At 41.7% G+C, this 21,442-nt stretch overlaps 1 protein-coding gene across 7 annotated transcripts in view; it reads left to right on the top strand.

Moving 5' to 3' along the window:
- Nucleotides 1–21,442, top strand: part of ATP6V0A1 (ATPase H+ transporting V0 subunit a1) — a 63,872-nt gene that overhangs the window by 10,908 nt on the left and 31,522 nt on the right. For 4 of the 7 annotated variants that reach the window (XM_059379450.1, XM_059379449.1, XM_059379454.1 and 1 more), the window contains exons 3-9: nucleotides 6,215–6,293; nucleotides 8,476–8,573; nucleotides 9,524–9,652; nucleotides 16,671–16,774; nucleotides 17,107–17,233; nucleotides 19,063–19,145; nucleotides 21,055–21,148. In XM_059379450.1, coding sequence (XP_059235433.1) covers nucleotides 6,215–6,293; nucleotides 8,476–8,573; nucleotides 9,524–9,652; nucleotides 16,671–16,774; nucleotides 17,107–17,233; nucleotides 19,063–19,145; nucleotides 21,055–21,148 — 714 coding nt within the window. The remainder of the gene's footprint in view (nucleotides 1–6,214; nucleotides 6,294–8,475; nucleotides 8,574–9,523; nucleotides 9,653–16,670; nucleotides 16,775–17,106; nucleotides 17,234–19,062; nucleotides 19,146–21,054; nucleotides 21,149–21,442) is intronic. The other 3 variants (XM_059379452.1, XM_059379456.1, XM_059379455.1) reach the window with 1 other exon arrangement.

The raw sequence follows: 21,442 nt of genomic DNA, 5'->3' as shown, positions 1-21,442 counted from the left end.
ATACCCTCTAATTCCATGTCATTGCAGATGGCAAGATTTCATTTTTCAATGGCTGTGTAATATTCCATTGTGTGTGTGTGTGTGTATGTACACACAGATACCACAGCTCTGTGTATATATGTACATATATTATGTGTGTATATATATATGTATCCACACATATACCACATCTGTATCCATTAATCTATCAATGGACATCTGGACTCTTTCTGTACTTTGGCTATTGTGGACATTGTTGCTATAAACATTGGGGTGCAGGTATTCCTTCAGATCACTACATTTGTATCTTTGGGGTAAATACCCAGTAGTGTGCTGGGTCATAGGATAGCTCTATTTTTTTTTTTTTTTAAAGATTTTATTTATTCTTCAGAGAGAGAGGGAGAGAGAGTGAGCACAGGCAGACAGAATGGCAGGCAGAGGCCGAGGGAGAAGCAGGCTCCCTGCCGAGCAAGGAGCCCGACGTGGTACTCGATCCCAGGATGCTGGGATCATGACCTGAGCCGAAGGCAGCTGCTCAACCAACTGAGCCACCCAGGCGTCCCAGCTCTATTTTCTTTTTAAGGAACCTCCATACTGTTTACCAGAGTGTCCGCACCAGCTTGCATTCCTGCCAACAGTGTAGGAGGGTTCCCCTTTCTCTGTATCCTTGCCAACATCTGTCATTTCCTACTTGTTAATTTTAGCCATTCTGACTGGTGTGAGGTGGTATCTCATTGTGGTTTCGATTTGTATTTCCCTGATGCCAAGTAATTTTGAGCATTTTTTTCTGTGTCTGTTGGCCATTTGGATGTCGTCTTTGGAGAAATGACTGTTCATGACTTCTGCCCATTTCTTGATTAGAGTATTTGTCCTTTGGGTGTTCAGTTTGATGAGTTCTTTATAGATTTTGGAAACTAACCCTTTGTCTGATACGTCATTTGCAAATATGTTCTCCCATTCTGTCGGTTGTCTTTTGTTTTGTTTTTGTTTTTTACTGTTTCCTCTGTTGTGTGAAAGATTTTTATTTTGATGAAGTCCCAGTAGTTCATTTTTCCCTTCATTTCTTTTGCCTGTGGAGAGATGTGTCTACCAAGAAGTTGCTGCAGCCGAGGTCACAGAGGTTTCTGCCTGTGTTTCCTCTAGGATTTTGATGGATTTAGGCATGGTATTTTTAGATGGATATATTTTAACCATTGAAATTTCTTTACTGATTATAGGCTTATTCTGTTTTTTTTTCTTTCTTTTCAGTTTTGATAAACTGTATTTTTCTAGAAAATTGTTTTAATCTAAACTGAGGAGTTATTGGCCTAACACTCATTTTAGTATTATTCATTTATAATTGCCTATTTATTATTTTGTTGTACAGAACACTTCAGGATTTTGTGTACATTCGTTGTGCAGGGGCTGTGCTAATCTTTGTATAATTCCTTTATTATTTTTTTTAACTTAATTTAATTTTTTTTTTAGCATACATGCTGCTAAAGCAAGCACTATAGTTGTCTTTTTAGATTCTTACATTTATTTATGACTTCCCTCAGCCTAACAGAATTTTGTTTATTTTGTCTTTTTATTTATTTATTTTTTAAGATTTTATTTATTTCTTCGGCAGAGAGAAAGAGAATACAAGCAGGGGAAGTAGGAGAGGGAGAAGCAGGCTCCCCGCTGAACAGGGAGCCCAATGCGAGCTCGATCCCAGGATCCTAGGATCATGACCTGAGCGGAAAGCAGATACTTAACTGACTGAGCCACCCAGGCGCCCCATGATTTCTTCTTTGAGCCATGAATTATTCAGTACTATTTTAGAATTTCCAAATATGTCCTTTAGGTTGCTGTTGTTGTTGTTGTTTTAAATTAATCTATTTAGAGAGAGAGAGAGTCTGTGTGTAGAGCCAGGAGGATAGGGGCAGAGGGAGAGGGAGAGAAAGCCTTTTTTTAAAAAAGACTTTATTTATTTTAGAAAGAGAAAGAGTGGGAGAGTATGTGTGGGGGAAAGGGGCAGCGGGAGAGAAAGAATCCCAAGCAGACTCTGCACTAAGTGTGGAGTCCATTGTAGGGCTTGATCTCAACCCTGAGATCACAACCTGAGCCTAGGAGAGAGAGTCCTTTTAAGTAGTGCAGAGCCCCATGTGGAGCTCGATCTCGTGATCCTTGAGATTGTGACCTGAGCTGAAACCAAGATTTGGCCACTCAACTGAGTGTGTGTTTATGCTAGTGGGGGAAGGGGCAGAGGGAGAGAATCTTCAAGCAGACTCCCCACTGAGCAGAAGACAGATGGGGCTCCATCTCATGCTGAGATCATGAACTGAGCTGAAACCAATAGTTGGATGCTTAAGCAACTGAGCCACCCATGTGCCCCTTGATTCGGATTCTTTTTCTTAAGATTTTTATTTATTTATTTGACAGATATATCACAAGTAGGCAGAGAGAGAGGGGGGAGGAAGCAGGCTCCCCGCTGAGCAGAGAGCCCGATGCGGGACTCGATCCCAGGACCCTAAGACCATGACCTGAGCCGAAGGCAGCGGCTTAACCCACTGAGCCACCCAGGCGCCCCCTGATTTTGATTTTTAACTTAATTACGTTGTCATAGAACATTATCTGTATAGCAAAGTTCTTTACTGAGATCTGCTGTATGACCTGTTGTGCTCAGTTTTCATAATGAATTCCTAGAGAACTATTAGATACTGGGATAAGAAAAATATGTGTGTGTATGTTTTAGATTAAGCTCATTGATTAGGTTGTTCACATTTTTTCTGTCCTTATTATTTGGTAGACTTTTTGAATTAATAATTTAAAATTGTATTTAAAAATTTCCACTACATAGACAGATTGTCAGTTGTCTCCTTGTGGTTCTGTTAATCTCTGTTGGAAATATCTTGAGGATGCCTTGCCCAGATATTTTGAAACGTCTTATCTGACACTGGTTGCAGTTGAACTTTGCCTACAGATAAGGAAACCAGTAGAGTTATCAGGAGTCTTTTGTGGCTCCTTTCACCTTAGTTTCATGTTTATTGAAGTGGAAATTTATGAATGGAAGGCCAAGATACTGCCTGCTCAGTGAAAAAAGCAAACATTTTCTTAGAGACATCCAAGTTTAGGATTATTACATCTTCTGGGAAATTGTTTATAGTTATTCTTATAATCTCTAAAAATGCTTTTTGCCTTAGATTCTCTCTAATATTAATATAATACTGATGATGTCCTTACTGGTTTCTCCATTTATCAGTCTATCCCTCTTACAATTTATTCTGCATATACAGTATTATTTTATTTTTTATTTAAAAATTTTTTTTTTTAAGATTTTTATTTATTTACTTGACAGACTGAGATCACAAGTAGGCAGAGAGGCAGGCAGAGATAGAGGAGGAAGCAGGCTCCCCGCAGAGCAGAGAGCCCGATGTGGGGCTCGATCCCAGGACCCTGGGATCATGACCCGAGCCGAAGGCAGAGGCTTTAACCCACTGAGCCACCCAGGCGCCCCTACAGTATTATTTTAAAAAGTAAATCTTTAAAAAGTGTTTCTAAGAAATGGGATTATTTGATTCCATTCTGCCTGTGGAAAAATTCTTCCCCTTCTCTGAATATACAACTTATTTATGTCTCTGAGTCACTTGTCTTAGTCTTTCTGCTTCATTCTGCCTATTTCTGCTTGGTGAACTCTGCCTCATCTCCCAGAGTCCCACCTCAAGTGTTTCCTTTACACATTTTTTTGACTTACTCATTTTTTTCTTATAGTAATTCCTGTATATTTTCATTTCTTTCTTTCGTTCTTTCATTTTTTTCCCTTTTCTTTTCTTTCCTTTTCTCCCCCCACTTTTTTTTTTTTTTGGATGTAAAATTTATATTCACTGAGATGCATAGACCCTAAGAGTACAATTTGATGATTTGGTAAATTTTTTACCTCTGCAAACACCACTCCAGTCAAGATATAGAATATTTGCATCAGCCCAGAAAAGTATTTTCTGCCTATTTCTGGTCATTCTCCACTAGTTTGATTCCTACCATCATAGATTAGTTTTGCCTTTCTTGAACTTGTATAAATAGAATCATGCATTGCAAAGGCTTATGTCTGACTTTGTTAACTCAAGCTAGTGTTGAGATGTGTCTGTTTTTATGTGTATCTATAGTTGATTCTCTTTTTATTACAGAGTAGTATTCTGTTGCATGAATATACCACAATCTCTTTATCTGTTCTCCTGTTGTTGGATATTTGGAACAGTGCCATATTTGTGGTTAGAGCTGCTGTAAACATTCTTGTACAAGTCTCTGGAGACAGGTTTCATTTCTCTTAAGCAAATACCTAGTAGTGGAATGCTTAGTCATGAGGTAGGTAGGTGTATGTTTAAATGTATAAGAAAATGACAATATTTACTTTTTAAAAAATAGTATTTATCACAACAAATTGTATTTATTAGTTTGTGTCTGTCTCATCCATGGGTCTGATAACTCCTCAAAGCTGGGGCATACTCTTTGGTATTTACACTGGTGCCTGGCACATAGTTGGTGCTCCATAAATGTTGAGTGAGTAGCCATAGCTCATTATTTGTATTGCTTTTTTTTTTTTTTAAGATTTTATTTATTTATTTGACAGAGAGAGATCACAAGTAGACAGAGAGGCAGGCAGAGAGAGAGAGGGAAGCAGGCTCCCCGCCAAGCAGAGAGCCCAATGCGGGACTCGATCCCAGGACCCTGAGATCACGACCCGAGCCGAAGGCAGTGGCTCAACCCACTGAGCCAACCAGGCGCCCCTGTATTGCTTTTTATTTTTAAATTTTTTTTATTACTTCTAAGCTCATTTTTAAATTAAATTTGATTTATTTGTTTTAGAGAGAGTGTGTGCATGTGCAGGGGGAAGAGGCAAAGGGAAAGGGGTGAGAAATCTTTTTTTAAAATTCTTTTTATTTTGGGCGCCTGGGTGGCTCAGTGGGTTAAGCTGCTGCCTTCGGCTCAGGTCATGATCTCAGGGTCCTGGGATCGAGTCCCGCATCGGGCTCTCTGCTCAGCAGGGAGTCTGCTTCCTCCTCTTCTCTCTCTCTGCCTGCCTCACTGCCTACTTGTGATCTCTCTCTGTCAAATAAATAAATAAAATCTTTAAAAAAATAAATAAATAAAATAAAATAAAATTCTTTTTTATTTTTTTATTTAAAGGTTTTATTTATTTATTTGAGACAAAGAGAGAGAGAGTGAGAGAGAGGCACAGGTGGTGGAGGGTGCAGAGGAAGAAGGAGAGGCAGACCCACCCCTTACCCCCAGAGCTCGATACGGGGCTCGATGCCAGGCTGAGATCATGACCTGAGCCAAAGGCAAATGCTTAACCAAGCCACCCAGGAGGCCTGGAGTGGGAGAATTTTAAGCAGACTCCATGCTAAGTGCAAAGCCTGACCTGATCACGACCTGACCCGAAACCAAGAGTCAGATCCTTAACAGACTGAGCCACCCAGGTGCCCCTTATCTGTATTACTTTTACAGAGTTTATCACATGGGGGACACCTGGGAGGCTCTGTGGGTTAAGACTCTGCCTTCAGCTCAGGTCATGCTCTCAGGGTCCTGGGATCAAGCCCCCCATCGTGCTCCCTGCTCAGCAGGAAGCCTGCTTACCCCCTGCCCCCCCCCCCCCGCCTCTCTGCCTACTTGTGATCTCAGGATGTCAAATAAATAAATAAAATCCTTAAAAAAAAAAAAGTTTATCACGTGGTATGTTACTGGTTGTCTTCATCCTTTTTCTTTATTAGACTGCAGGCTTTTTAGTAAGTAGGAAGTTTTATTTTTGTTTTATTTCCCAGAATGTCACATTGCTTTGAAAATTACTTGTGATGTATGACTAAAAAACCAGCCTATCCCTAGGAAGTGAAGACTCTGGAAGAATAAGAGAAGTTTGCTTTTTGTGTCTTCTGATGGGGATGAAGAGAAGGAAAACCTGGCAGAGCTTCTCTTACAGCCATTGCTCAAATTTTTGGTTGGGGGAGCTTACTGAGACCTTGGCCTGGGAAGACCATTTGTACTGTATTGTTTTCTCTAATTTGCCTCCATTCTAGTAATATGGTGCTATGGTGCAGGAGGGTTTTTTGCCTTCAGTTGTTGTGATTGGCCTCAAAACAGTTTATGTAATCGGTAGGCCATTTTTGTTAGTGTTGCATCATGCACTGACACGTTAGATTTTCGCTTTGCAGAGTGTTGCTTGTGAAACAGAAAATAGATGCAGCATTTAAATATGTGGTATTGTGTTCTTATTTTGCAGTTAAATCCAGATGTGAATGTTTTCCAGCGGAAATTTGTGAATGAAGTTAGAAGATGCGAAGAAATGGATCGAAAGCTTCGTATGTGCATTTTTGGTTCCATATTATATTCCTGTAACGAATCATTTGTCTTAAACTAGAGACACTAGTCCTCTTAACAAAAGAAGAAAATCCTACAGAAGAAAAAGAAAGAAAGAATAGTCTTACGATCCTGATATTAAGATGGATTTCTTGTGTACAAGTAGATTTTATGGTATTGGGTGTAGGTGGTGCTTAATGGAAACCTTGTTTGATATGACAAGGCTGAAAACTGAACATAATGGTTATTATTATTATTTGTGTGTGTGTGTGTAGGAAGGTTTTTATACCAGTACTGCATTATAGAATTATGAGAAGCAGGGCACAGACCCCCATCTTATTTTATTAAATAATTTTTTATTTTATTTGTTTTTGTTTAAAGATTTTTATTCATTGGGGTGCCTGGGTGGCTCAGTGGGTTAAGCCTTTGCCTTCAGCTCAGGTCATGATATCAGGGTCTTGGGATCGAGCCCCGCATAGGGCTCTCTCTGTCTGCCTCTCTGCCTACTTGTAATCTCTCTCTCTCTGTGAAATAAATAAAATATTAAAAAAATATATTTTTATTCATTTATGAGAGAGAGAGAGAAAGAGACAGAGCACAGCAGAGGGAAAGGCAGAGGGAGAGGGAAAGCAGAAGCAGACTCCTGGTGATCAGGGAACCCATCATGGGCCTTGATCCCAGGACCTGGAAATCATGACCTGAGCCGAAAGCAGATGCTTAATGATCTGAGCCATCCAGATGCCCCAATAATTATTTATTAAAAAAAATTTTTTTTTTAAGATTTTATTTATTTATTTGACAGAGATATCATGTAGACAGAGAGGCAGGCAGAGAGAGAGGAAGCAAAGCCAGCTCCCTGCTGAGCAGAGACTCGATCCCAGGACCCTGGGATCATGACCTGAGCTGAAGGTAGAGGCTCTAACTCACTGAGCCACCCAGGCACCCCTAAAGATCTTATTTTTAAGCAATTTCTATATCCAGCATGGGGCTTAAACCCACAGCTCTGAAATCAAGAGTTGCATGCTCCACCGACTAAACCATCGAGATGCCCCACTATCTAAGATGTCAATATAGCCTTTCTATGAGGGAAGAAACTAACACACTTAAGAGTCCTGTGGAGAGTTGGGGTGTTCATAGACTTTATTTCATCCTTCAGGTGGGTGTTAACCTCATTTAATAAATGAGGAAGCTGGGGCACCTGGCTGGCATAGTTGGTAGAACATCTCACTCTTGATCTCAGGGTCATGAGTTTGAGCCCCACGTTGGGTGTAGAGATTACTTTAAAAATAAATAATAAATAAACAAGTAAATAAATGAGGAAACCAAAGATCAGAGAGGTTAAGTGACTTGCCCGAGAACATAACCAGTTATGCTGGAATCAGTATTTGAATCCCGATTGCTCTCAATGGCTCCCAAACCAATGATCTTGTTACTCTCCTGTGCCAGCTTTCAGCTAGCTGATGGGTAAATTTGGTCTCTGCCCTAAAAAAACGTCACTAGTTGTCACTTTTCTGGTATTTTGGGGCCTTACTCCATGTCACTTTTTGTTTTTTTGTTCTGTTAAAACCGATAATTATTGTTTTCATATTTTATGAAACTGTTGATCTGGAGTTGTCTCACTAGTATGCTAAATGTCAAATATTCTATTGAATTGTGCCCTTCCGTGGCTCTGCTCTACAGCAGTATCTACAAATTGAACCATCGTCCTCCGGAGTACTGGTTGCACAGGGGGGAGAACTGACGCAGATGAGCATTTAAGATCACGAGAGAGAAAGAAGATGGTTGTGGGATGATAATCCTCTTTGGGGTGTCTGTGATTTAAAGATTTTATTTATTTATTTGAAGGATCACGAGTAGACAGAGAGGGAGGTGGGACGGGGGAAGCAAGCTCCTGCTGAACAGAGAGCCCAGGACCCTCCCTGGGATCATGACCTGAGCCAAAGGCAGAGGCTTTAACCCACTGAGCCACCCAGGCGCCGCTGGGGAGTCTGTGATTTAGAGAGCGTGCAGTGAAAGAAAAGGAACGTGGAGGAAAAATAATTTACATGTTGTGCTGCCTTCGTATGAAAGTATCTTTATAGAACAAAGCTCTTTTTAGTCAGGTTTTTGCTCTTATTTTTTTCCTCAAATATTGGCAATTCCAGGCCTATGTTTTACATGAATGTTTTGATTCTGTCGTTTTAGGATTTGTTGAGAAAGAGATAAGAAAAGCTAATATCCCAATTATGGACACTGGTGAAAACCCAGAGGTGCCCTTCCCCCGGGACATGATTGACTTAGAGGTAAACAATTCTAAGGAAGCCAGATATGTTTCTTTCTACTTAAATGCAGAAATTATTTTCCTGTGTGAATGGAGAGTAGAGGAATTCTTGCTGCCATTGTCCACATTGTCTCTTGCTTATGAGTTTCTTGTGGAGACTTATTATAGAGCACTGTCTTTTTTTTTTTTTTTTTTTTAAAGATTTTATTTATTTATTTGACAGAGAGAAATCACAAGTAGATGGAGAGGCAGGCAGAGAGAGACAGAGGGAAGCAGGCTCCCTGCAGAGCAGAGAGCCCCATGCGGGGCTCGATCCCAGGACCCTGAGATCATGACCTGAGCCGAAGGCAGCGGCTTAACCCACTGAGCCACCCAGGCGCCCCTATAGAGCACTGTCTTGAACAATATCACGTTACCAAATAAACATTTATCGCCTTATTGAAACCTTATTGGATTAATGTCAACTTATTACCATTTGATTAATCTCACAGACTAAATGAATAAGCAGTAGACTTTTTTTTTTTTTTTTAAGATTTTATTTATTTACTTGACAGAGAGAGAACAAGCAGGGGGAGTGACAGGCAGAGGGAGAGGGAGAAGTAGGCTCCCTGCAAAGCAGAGGAAGCCCGATATGGGACTCGATCCCAGCCGAAAGCAGTCACTCAACCAACTGAGCCACCCAGGCACCCCAGCAGTAGACTTTTCCATATTTATTTTATCCAACCAAAGTCCCCTGAGAAATTCAACCAAGTGTGTAATAGAACCTATAGATAAAGACAGAAGATGCTAAGCAAAAAATTTTCATCAAGAATATTGTCTTGGCAAAATCACATATTTGCTGGGTAGGTATAAAATTTGTTTGAACCATGAGGGTTGCAAGAATTCTATGGGATGGATGAATTCATCTGTCTTTCAGAACAAGCATGTTGAGCTTAGTGTAAGTTAATAGTTTGATTTTTTTTTTTCCTGTAGGCCAATTTTGAGAAGATTGAAAATGAACTGAAGGAGATCAACACAAACCAGGAAGCTCTGAAGAGAAATTTCCTGGAACTGACTGAATTAAAGTTTATACTTCGCAAAACTCAGCAGTTTTTTGATGAGGTCAGACTATTGTTTCTTTTAGTATTTGAGCAGCTGATATCACACCCGCACAAATGGGCCATGTTGTTATGCCAGAAATTATTTTAATTTGCTAGTTTGAAAGCAGTACCATCTTTGCACCATTTTAGTTGAAGAAATAATCAGATTATGTTCCATTTTTCATGCAGTACACAGCCAGTCATGGTTTTGTATATTTTTGCATTTTCTGCAGTTTTTCATCCCGAGCTGGGGAAAGGAACCCTAAAGTAGTTGTATATACATAGTTGAAATTTTTACATTACATTTTAAGGTAAGTAAAGGGTTAAGGTAAAAGTTAAAGCAACAAGAAACATTCGGTCCTACATGAAACTATAATGAAGTTTTAACCTCTGAACTTTTTATCATCAAGTTTTTATTTTTATTTTATTTCTCTATGTTTGCTTATCAGTCATGAGCATATTTGTAACTATCCACAGAGCACATATCACATTTTAATTTTTCAAGAGTTTTTCTTTATGTTGTATGGAAATACTGGAAGGATGCCTGTTTTGAAGTTCCTGGGTTTTCACAGAGACTCAATTGCACTACTTTATAGAGAAAAATGTAAATCAATTCCTGCGTTAAAAATGTAGGTTTTTTAAAAGGAGGGCTTCCTTCTAATTACACCTGGAGAGGACTTTCAGCCGGGTCTTGCTTTATGGGTGGCCCAAGATACTGGTAATTCTCTTTTTTATGGTCAGGTGTCTTGGCCACCAGATTAGTAATACCAGATACTTCAGCTGTTGGTCCAGCCACTGTTCAGTGTGCCTTCCATAAAATTCTTCATTTCCTTTGCTCAACAATGACGACAAATTTGGCAAAGCTTTTTAAAAATAGAAGGCCCATTTTAGTTAGCACATGATGTATTCTCTCTTTTTAAAGATTTTACTTATTTCTTTGAGAGCAAGAGAGAGAGAGAGAGAGTGCACGAGCAGTGGGGAGAGGGAGAAGCAGGCTCCCCGCTGAACAGGGAGCCCGATGTGGGACTCCATCCCAAAATCCTGGGATCACGACCTGAGCTGAAGGCAGAAGCTTAACCCACTGAGCCACCCAGCCGCCCCATGTGATGTATTCTCAGTTCTACTTTTAATATCTGTCTTTTAGGGAAAGACCAACTCTCTAGCCCTCTAGACTGGAGCACGGGGTCTGTAACCAGCAGCGTGAGCCTCACCCGGGAACTTGTCAGAATGCACATTACTAGTCCTCACTCCAGACTCAGGGAATCTGAAACTCTGCGGGTGGGGCCCAGCAATCTGTTTTCACAAGGTGACTCTGAGGCACACTAGTTTGTGAACCGCTTGGCTCCAGAAAGTTAGCTGAAGATGTGACACATTCTTTAGTAACTAAGAACTGATTCAGTGAAGCCACGCTAATTAAAAAAAATCCGTTGGGGCAAGGGAACAGGGAAAAGCTCAGATTAATTTAATTGCGTGATCATCCCAAGAATCAGAATCTGGCTATGTACCAAGAGAGGTTTGGTGTGAATATTCAGTTTGCTGACTGAGTGGAGAATTTTGAGACTGACAGAAACTTCTTTCACTAGTACTCGATATCTCATTGCATTAGAGGGTGTGGGGCAGTGTGATGAACTCTTTCCAAGTGTTTCAGGTCTTTTGCAACAGGCATGGACACTTTTGCCGTGTGGTTTTAATGAACAAATAATCTGGAATTCCAGTTGCTCACTACCTGAACTGTTACTGTATTTATATTCATTAACTCACTGAGCTTTAATGAGCACCTACTCTTCGTGAGTCACAAGATGAGTAAGACATGGTCCCTGTGCTCACGGAATGCACTGCTGAGTCATATCAGGAAACATGCCTGAACACGGTGACATCTGCTCCCAGATGTGTGCTCTTCTAAAGCCTTCCAAGCTGCCCACAGGTCCATTTTTAGCTGGCCTCAGAATCAAAGCTCAGGTACTTTGAGCATCATTTGGGGCTTAATTCTTTTGCCCTACCCCCCCTTCTTCCCCTTTTGATATAGTCTTAGTTTATTGCTGGTTTGTTGCTGAAATGTATACAGATGTCTTTCATAACCTCCTGAGTTTAAGCAATGGAATAGGTTTCCTTGTCTAGTGCATTCTGAGAGAAAATCTGAATAAACACTGACAAGTGGATTCCCTTACAGGGAATTAAAAACAAGATACTAAAAACAAAATAAGAGAAATCACTTGGAAACATGATCACAGTTTTAAAATCTCACGTTCTGGATTTAGGAATTTTCTTTGTGATTAATAAATCTCAACATGAAACACCCATGCTGAGAAGGCACTCTGGAAGTCTTCGTGACCTTCATGCCCGATCCATAGTTTGTTGTTTTCCCCCTTACACAAAACACTTTCTGGTGGGGGCAGGGAATAACCTTTTTTTTTTTTTTTTTTTTAAGATTTTTTTTATTTGAGATAGAATGAGAGAGAGAGAGAGAGAGATCACAAGCATGGGGATCAGCAGGCAGAGGGAGAAGCAGAACTCCCTGCTGAGCAGGGAGCCCGATACGGGGCTCGATCCCAGGATTCCGGGATCATGACCTGAGCCAAAGGCAGGTGCCCAACTGACTGAGCTACCCAGGCACCCCAGGGTGGGGGGTGGGTAATAATCTTGAAGTACTTTTGAGCATGAGGCTTTGGCTGTGAGAGATTCTTTGGCTGCTTTTGTCATCAGTCTCTCTTGTTCCTAGAACCCTCACCATAGCGTGGGGAGCCTTCTGGCAACAGCTACTCTGCCTTTCTTCTTGAGTGCAGAGTCCATGCCTTGCAGAGGCACGTCACTAACTCAGAGGCTCAGCCAGGTCCCTTTCAATGGCCCTTGCCCTACTGTTGCCAGACAGCAGCATCAGGTGTCACTACCTTGACAGGAAGTGAGTCCTCACAGAGTAAGTGCATCTGTGCACGTGAGCACACACTTTAAATAATGCGAAAGATAAAGAAACTTGGGACCCTCAAATCTCGGAAATGTAATTTTTTTCACAAGATTGTCTTCCATGCCTGAGATTATAATGTTTGCAAATGGCCTAAAACACAACCAGTTCAAACCCTTCTTTTTTAAATAAAATTTGGTGAACATGATCAGTAATTTATAATAATGAGTTACCAGAAAATGGCTAAATCAGGAAATGGTCCTTTCCATCTTTAGGCATAGCGGTCATGATTGGCAAGATGTCTGGAAGGGGAAGAGTAAACATAAATTGAGCATTCTTATGATTTAAGATAATTACAAATTCAACTTAGCCATTCTTATCCAGAGCATTTAAAATGACTTGTTAATGATTATCCTTTTCTCAGTCTTCTTGCTTATGAAGAACTGTAAGAGCTGGAGAGCATTCTCTGCATCTTTTACCATAAGTACCCTAACATATGAGAGCGTAAAGAAGACTGGAAAAGTAATGGTTAATGGCATGCAGGTCTCCCTGCCTTCCTTTCCTTCTGCGTCTTCCATCCATCTGCTTTTCTTTACTTTTCTTTGCCATCTGCCATCTCCTCTGGGGCTTGGGTGAATACCTTCAGTGATGAAATGTGGTTTCTCTCGCAGTGTAGCTGGAAGTAAAAGCGTTTACTCTTGTTAATTAATGCAGCTCGAACCGGACGTGCTATGGACAGGATGCCTCTGAGATTCTGCCACTTCCTCTTTCAGGGCATGGTTTTCATGTTCTGACTGGGGGAAAGGTGAACCGGAGAGCATAGCAAGTAATTCAGACACACATTGGCAGCGTTGTTATTGTTATTAGGGAACCCAGAATAGGATTCAGATGCCCCATGATGCAGTTTTAGAGATCGTCTTAAAGGCCCTCAGTGAGCAGTTCTGGTCCTCCTAGTTCCCCATGAGGCACAATTATTTCATTTAAAAATGTTTGACTTTCCTCTCTAAGGTTTAGGATTTTTTTTTTTAAGATTTTATTTATTTAATGGAGAAAGAGATCACAAGTAGGCAGAGAGAGAGAGTGAAGCAGGCTCACTGCTGAGCAGAGAGCCCGATATGGGGCTCGATCCCAGGACCCTGAGATCATGACCTGAGCGGAAGGCAGAAGCTTAACCTGCTGAGCCACTCAGGCGCCCCATAAGATTTAGGATTCTTAAGTAGCAAGTAGTGAAATTATTAATTAGAATCTTATTGCAAGTTTTCATTTAGTTTGAACTCTGCTGAGGATTGTGTATGCCCACAGAGTCCCAGGGTGGGAGTAGATGATCGGGTAGTCTGGTTTTGCTGCTCCAGCAGTTGTCCCCTGTACAGCACGTAGGCTTGCACTGTGCCTGATCTTTTGGATTTACTAAAACCAGGTCTTATGAACCGTGGCAGGAAGTAGGCAGAAGTCTTGTGGGTAGCAGTCAGTTTCACTGGTTTCTGCCAAGGGACATCTCTAGAACAAGTTGACATGAGGTAGTCATCTAGATCCTTAAAATGAGTTACCTGTGGCTTGCAGCTGATTTGATATTAAGTAGAAACGAAAAAGCTAAACTTCCATTTGATGGGAAATGGAAACCTGTTGCCCCTATTATCTCATCTTAAACTTTTTTTTTTAATTTTTTATTTTATTTTTTTTTAAAGATTTTTATTTATTTATTTGACAGAGAGAGAGTGATCACAAGTAGGCAGAGAGGCAGGCAGAGAGAGAAGGAGAAGCAGGCTCCCCGCAGAGCAGAGAGCCCGATGTGGGGCTCGATCCCAGGACCCTGGGATCATGACCTGAGCGGAAGGCAGAGGCTTAACCCACTGAGCCACCAGGCGCCCCTCATCTTAAACTTTTTCAACATCTGAGGACAGTATCTGTCTGCCCTCTGATGTATCAGTGCCTGCCCTTCCTTTTCTTTTTTTTTTCGGGGGGTCGGGGAGTGAAAGGAGGGTTGAATGTTGATCCTGCATCAACTTTTAGAATTCACTTCCCCCCAAATTTATTTATTTATTTTTAGGCTTTCAGCCTTATCATTTGGTTTATATACGCAGGTTTACACTCAATCCTAAAGTCCCCCTCCCCCACCCTTGGCGTTACCTTTATGGTCCTGTCACTTATCAGGTGAGATTCCCTTGTGACATTTTTAAGGTTTTTTGGTTTGTTTGTTTTTTTTCTGAGATTTTATTCATTCATTTGACACAGGGAGACACAGCGAGAGAGGGAACACAAGCAGGGGGAGTGGGAGAGGGAGAAGCAGTCCCCCCAACCCCCCGTCAAGCAGGGAGCCTGATGTGGGGATCGGTCCCAGGATCCTAGGACATGACCTGAGCTGAAAGCAGACACTTAACAATTGAGCCACATAGGGCCCCACCCCGTGACATTTTTTGATCACAGGGTTAACAAGAAGGGAGTTGAATTGATGTTTGGATTGAAAATGATAGAGAAAAATTCTCCTAATTTTTTTGTTTAGTTTTGCTTTTGAAAAGGAAGGTTATTCTGACTGATTTCTAGTCTGGTCAAACAAGCAGTGTGTGGATATTAAAGTTGGGGAGATCAAGTGATAGAGACGTTGATTGGCCTTTATTTTTTAGAGCAGCTTTTCCTTTCTGATAAGAATAAAAGGTGGTAGGATGCGTTGGGTAGAGAGCATCTAGGAAGTATAGATCTCCATCTGAGAAGGTCCCTCTCCTTCATTTCATTGTATAAACTGTCATGGTGGAAATCATTTTAAATCTGAACAATTAAACTATCCTACATGCTCTATATTGGCTTATTATCGGTTACATTATCTTCACTTGATTAAGATTATTGGGTTCCACTTTGTTCTCAGTGACACTTAAGCTATGTAGCCTAACATCACCTTTTTAATATTCTTAGATTTCTGGTCAGAAACTAGGCCACTCAGAGAGGTTTTCATCTTTTCTTCCTTTTGTTGATACAGTGGAGGCCTAGGCCTGCCCATCTACTGTGCTTGTGGAGAAAGAAATACTATTTTCTTTTTTTTTTTTTTAATTATTTTTTTAAAGATTTATTTATTTATTTATTTATTGGACAGAGAGAGATCACAAGTAGACAGAGAGGCAGGCAGAGAGAGAGGAAGCAGGCTCCCCGCTGAGCAGAGAGCCCAACGTGGGGCTCGAACCCAACACCCTGGGACTACGACCAGAGCCAAAGGCAGAGGCCTAACCGACTGAGCCACGCAAGTGCCCCTCTTTTTTTTTTTTTTAATATGATTTACTTTTTTTTTTTTTTTTTGGTACGATTTTATTTATTTATTTATTTGTCAGAGAGAGAGAGAGAGAGAGAGAGAGGAGAGAGAGAGAACATGCACAAGCAGGCATAGGTGGAGAGAGAAGCAGGCTCCCTGCTGAGCAAGGAGCCTGATGCGGGACTCGATCCCAGGACTCTGGGATCATGACCTGAGCCAAAGGCAGCGGCTTAATCTACTGAGCCATCCAGGCGTCCCAAGAAATACTCTTTAAATCCCATGGCTTGGGGCATTTATACAGTGGCCATGTTGAAAGCTCTCATGTTCTGAATTTTGAAGAACATGGAAACCCAGAATGCCCCTTCTGCCTTTCTCCTGATAACACTGTGCTCGGGACGGTGGCTGTGCCTTGCTTTCTTCCTTGGAAGGAGAGTCTCCATCTTTCACATTCCCACCTAGGGAAAATTCTAGTCTGTAGCTGCCTGGAAATTTGATGTTGCGAGTATCTTCACAATTGCTTTGGTTTTGCTAAAAACAGCAGCATTTCAGCTTCCATCCATATGCACACATATTTCCTGATAGTTTCATGGCTCATTCAGGGAAACAGAAAAAAATGGTTTCCACCAAATAACAGATTTATACATTGTCACCATTATTTAATGTTTTTTCCTTTATTCCTTGTTTCAAAAACCATTTCCCCAGACGCTTTACTGGGGCAGTTAAGCTTTCTTTTCCTCTTGTTTCTTTCCTTTGTTTTCTTCCCTTATTGTTTTTGTGGGTATGTTGTCTCATTTGGTGGTTTCTTTCTTTTCCGTCTTTATTTTCGGAACTTATCTCCTGGTTCCTCGTTCCCTGCATGCCACTAACTATTTTCATTAGATATTAATTGATTTGTGAATTCAGGCTGAATTGCATCATCAGCAGATGGCGGATCCAGACTTGCTGGAGGAGTCCTCGTCCCTCCTGGAGCCAAGTGAGATGGGAAGAGGCACACCTTTAAGACTTGGGTAAGTCGCGCTTCAACCCTCCATAACTCGGGGTCACATTCATTTTTGCTGTCAAAAGAGTAGTGAGGCTGGGCATTCACTTGTTTCCAGGATGTGTTCTCTTCGGAACTTCTTGAGACGTGTTCCTATGTCACTTTGGATTCAGTTCCTGAGCTGTTCCATCGACCCTCTCCTGGTTTTGGGAAGAAGACTTTGGGAGCTCTTTTAACATAACATTGCATAGCTGTGTGTTTGTCATGTTTGCGCCTCTCCCCTCACTTCCCTTCTTTGTCTTAAAGCCTTCCAACCCATGGCGTGGAGTAGAGTTCCCCATCTGGCTCTTCTCCCCACAGCTTCGTGGCTGGTGTGATTAACCGGGAGCGCATCCCTACTTTTGAGCGCATGCTTTGGCGGGTGTGCCGGGGGAATGTGTTCCTGCGACAGGCTGAAATCGAGAACCCCTTGGAGGATCCTGTGACTGTAAGACAAGGAAATTGTGTCCCGTGGCGTAGGTCTTGTAAAAGGGAGCTCAGAACAGTAACCCTGCATGGTACCCCCTGAGTCTGACCCTCCCACAGAGGATCCCTTAAGTTTCCCCCTGCCCGGATCTACAAATAGGAAGTATTGCTCTTTTCCTCTTACCTTCCGCCCTCTGTGTGCCATTGATGTGTACTGACAGATGCATAGACATTTCAAGCCTCACCTGTGTCAGTATTATTTGGACTATAAGTATATTCTCCCCTTATTTTAAACTTCAGCTTTATATACTTTGTTACTTATCAGAGGCTAAAAGAAAATTAATGAACTTTCTATGAAAATTCAGAGTGTGACATCTGAATTTCCAGTTCCAAGTTTCCAGTTCCAGTTCCAGTTCAATGTGTAAGGAGAGGAGACAGTTCCTCCTCCACTATGACCTTTATAAGTTGATGAAAGTTTTACTTGGTAAGGTTTTTTTGTCTACTTATTTGTTGGGAGATTTAGAAACTTGGTTTAAAACTAATACATTGTGCAGGATCAGAGGATCTTCCCTACCTCGTGCTTTGCAAAGTAGGAATGGCTGACATCTTAGCATTTGACATAATGGGGCAGAGCTCTTAACATCAACATACACTAAGTATGGTGAATCCTGATTTCAAAGTTCCCAAGCAAGGAAGGTGAAATGTTCTGTAAAAAAATTTACTTTACTTTTGTATTGGTATTATTTGGAAGCCTGGGCTTTGTTTTCCTGTTGAAAGTTATCCTTTGGATTTTCTTAAATGAGTATCCTTTGCTCCACAAAGAGAGGTTGGACTGTGAGACTTCTCAGAGTGAGTGGGTCATGTAGCTGAAATGGTCTGAGCACCTGAGGCTTTTATCCATTTATCCTCCTGAACAGGAGAGTGGTGACACTTAGGGTTCAGGGAACTCCCAGAGGAGCAGAGCTGGGCAGGCTCCCCGCAGGCTGTCCTCGCGTTGTGGAGACATTGCAGTCTGTAGTGACTCCTGATGTGGAGCTGTTCTCGGGAATATTCGGACAAGTTTCTGGGCAACAGAAACATTATTTTATCAACAAGTTGAGGAAAGGGGTCTGGATAGCTACAGCAGAGCGGCTACACAAGGCACATGCTCCAGTTTATTTTCCATCCTGGAGAACTTCGGGATTTAAGACTCTTTGCCTCATTTTCTTCACTCCTCATCTCCTTTTATCCTTTTAAAGTCTGTTTGTTATTTATTATAAGAACTCTGGGAATATGAGAAAATACAGGCAACCAGAGACAATACTGGTTAACACCCAGTTATGCTTAATTTTCTGACCTTGCTCTGCAGTCCTTGTGTCAGACTCCACGTGTGAACTTGGTATTTGGAATAGATGGCCCTCCTCCCTGGCCCTTAGATCAAACTTAGCATGAAGCATGAGATTCTATATCGCTATTTTCCCCAAACCCTCACTTCCTTATGGTTCCTCAGTCCCCTTTATCTGGGGACTTCTAAGCGTGGAACAAACAGGAATGGCTTCCTTTCCTCTCCTCGTCCTTACTCAGCCATTGTAAGGTCTGAGGTTGAATTAGTAAAAAGGGCTATATGGTGCTACAAGGAGAATCATCTTAGCATCTGTATTTCAGCTCATGGTTGAGTTTAAAAACAAATACAGAAGGGTTTTTTTGTGTGAATGGGAGACCACAGGGCAAATGTTTTAGTAACAGAGCTTAAACAGTGCAGGGTTGCCATATCCTTCAAGGATTCCTGTTGTTCCTGTAGCACCAAGTAGGGTATTTAAGAACTCTTCCAGGCCAGAAATCTGAATTCTTTGTTTTGGGTTTGGGGCCCAGGGTGACCACGTGCACAAGTCCGTATTCATCATCTTCTTCCAAGGCGATCAGCTGAAAAACAGAGTCAAGAAAATCTGCGAAGGGTAAGAGAGATGCGCCTCCCAGAGGGTGCAGCCAGGCTGCCTATTAAGCCATGGAATATAGAAGAGTGAAACAATAACCCTTTTAGTCTACTTTGACACAGTGCAAATATCTTTTAATTATATTAGGACTATTTTAAACAATTAAAAATGACCTGGGACGCCTGGGTGGCTCAGTTGGTTAAGCAGCTGCCTTCGGCTCAGGTCATGATCCCAGCGTCCTGGGATCGAGTCCCACATTGGGCTCCTTGCTCGGCGGGGAGCCTGCTTCTCCCTCTGCCTCTGCCTGTCATTCTGTCTGCCTGTGCTCGCTCTCTCCCCCTCTCTCTCTGATAAATAAATAAAATCTTTAAAAAAAAAAAAAAATGACCTAAGTTCGTTTTTAAAAGTACTGTCAAAACCACAATTTCCTTTCTTTGAAAAAATGTATTTAGGACTCATGGTTTACAAATGCTATGTTGTGGGCGCCTGGGTGGCTCAGTGGGTTAAGCCGCTGCCTTCGGCTCAGGTCATGATCTCGGGGTGCTGGGATCGAGTCCCGCATCGGGCTCTCTGCTCAGCAGGGAGCCTGCTTCCCTTCCTCTCTCTCTGCCTGCCTCTCTGCCTACTTGTGATCTCTCTCTGTCAAATAAATAAATAAAATCTTAAAAAAAAAAAAAAAAAACAAATGCTACATTGTTTTAGGACAATGGGTTTGTGTACCCAGCAGTGTGTTGTAGGCACTGTGCCCTCACACTTTTCTGAAATTCTACCCATAGGATCTCTTTTTCTTGCCACTTTTTTCTAATAATTTACAATACGATTTGCACTACTGAGTTTTTTTTTTTTTTAATTTTTACTTTTTAAAGTTTTTATTTATTTATTTATTTATTTATTTATTTATTTTAAAGATTTTATTTATTTATTTGATAGAGAGAAATCACAAGTAGATGGAGAGGCAGGCAGAGAGAGAGGGGGGAAGCAGGCTCCCCGCCGAGCAGAGAGCCCGATGCGGGACTCGACCCCAGGACCCTGAGATCATGACCTGAGCCGAAGGCAGCGGCTCAACCCACTGAGCCACCCAGGTGCCCCAAGTTTTTATTTATTTATTTATTTATTTATTTTTTAAAAGATTTTATTTATTTATTTGACAGAGAGAAATCACAAGTAAATGGAGAGGCAGGCAGAGAGAGAGAGAGGGAAGCAGGCTCTCTGCTGAGCAGAGAGCCCGATGCGGGACTCGATCCCAGGACCCTGAGATCATGACCTGAGCCGAAGGCAGCGGCTTAACCCACTGAGCCACCCAGGCGCCCATTATTTATTTTTTTTGACAGAGATCACAAGTAGGCAGAGAGGCAGGCAGAGAGAGAGGAGGAAGCAGGCTCCCTGCTGAGCAGAGAGTCCGAAGCGGGGCTCGATCCCAGGACCCTGAGATCATGACCTGAGCTGAAGGCAGAGGCTTAACCCACTGAGCCACCCAGGCACCCCTCACTACTGACTTTTTAACACTTTAAGGGAATTCAATAGCTGCAGAAAATGTAAGGGTAGTTCAGATGTTCTTGCTCTGTCTATAGGACACTTAGAATTTATTAATGATCAGCGTGACAGTCTGAGCTAATTCTGTTTTGGTCCTTCTAGTACACTGAGATTTCTTTCTGAGGTTATTTAAAATGGACACATTAAGAAACTTGGGTTTTCAGGGTGCCCGGGTAGCTCAGTGGGTTAAAGCCAATGCCTTCAGCTCAGGTCATGATCCCAGAATGCTGGGATCGAGCCCCACTTCGGTCTCTCTGCTCAGTGGAGAGCCTGTTTCCTCAACTCTTTGCCTGCCTCTCTGCCTACTTGTGATCTCTGTCTGTCAAATAAATAAATAAAACCTTAAAAAAAGAAAAAGAAACTTGGTTTTTCATGGGGCTGTGTCTGTATGTTCCAGGTTCCGGGCCTCACTCTATCCCTGTCCTGAGACACCACAGGAGCGGAAGGAAATGGCTTCTGGAGTTAATACCAGGATTGATGATCTCCAAATGGTACCAGAGGGCTGGAGGGAATTTGTTTGTGTGTGAAATACCATAATCGAAGACCGTTCTCCTTCCTTGAAATACTAACAGTTTATGAGACAACTATAGCAGCCAGGATGCCAAAAACAGAAGTGTCCGTGGGTGACTTGTGCTGTTGGGCGCTGGGGAAAAGTTGCAGGGAATGATTGCTAAAAATAGCATGACAGTGTTAATCATCCTCAAACGTGACAGGAATGCTATACCTCTGAAATTGTTGTTGCTTTGAGTATTCAGTTTCCCCTCCTTATGAGTCTGAGGTATTTT

The sequence above is a fragment of the Mustela nigripes genome, chromosome 16 (genome assembly GCF_022355385.1).
Source record: "Mustela nigripes isolate SB6536 chromosome 16, MUSNIG.SB6536, whole genome shotgun sequence".
Classification (NCBI taxonomy): Eukaryota; Metazoa; Chordata; class Mammalia; order Carnivora; family Mustelidae; genus Mustela; species Mustela nigripes.
Note: the sequence above shows the minus strand (reverse complement) of the source record. Positions and strands in the feature narration are given on the sequence as shown.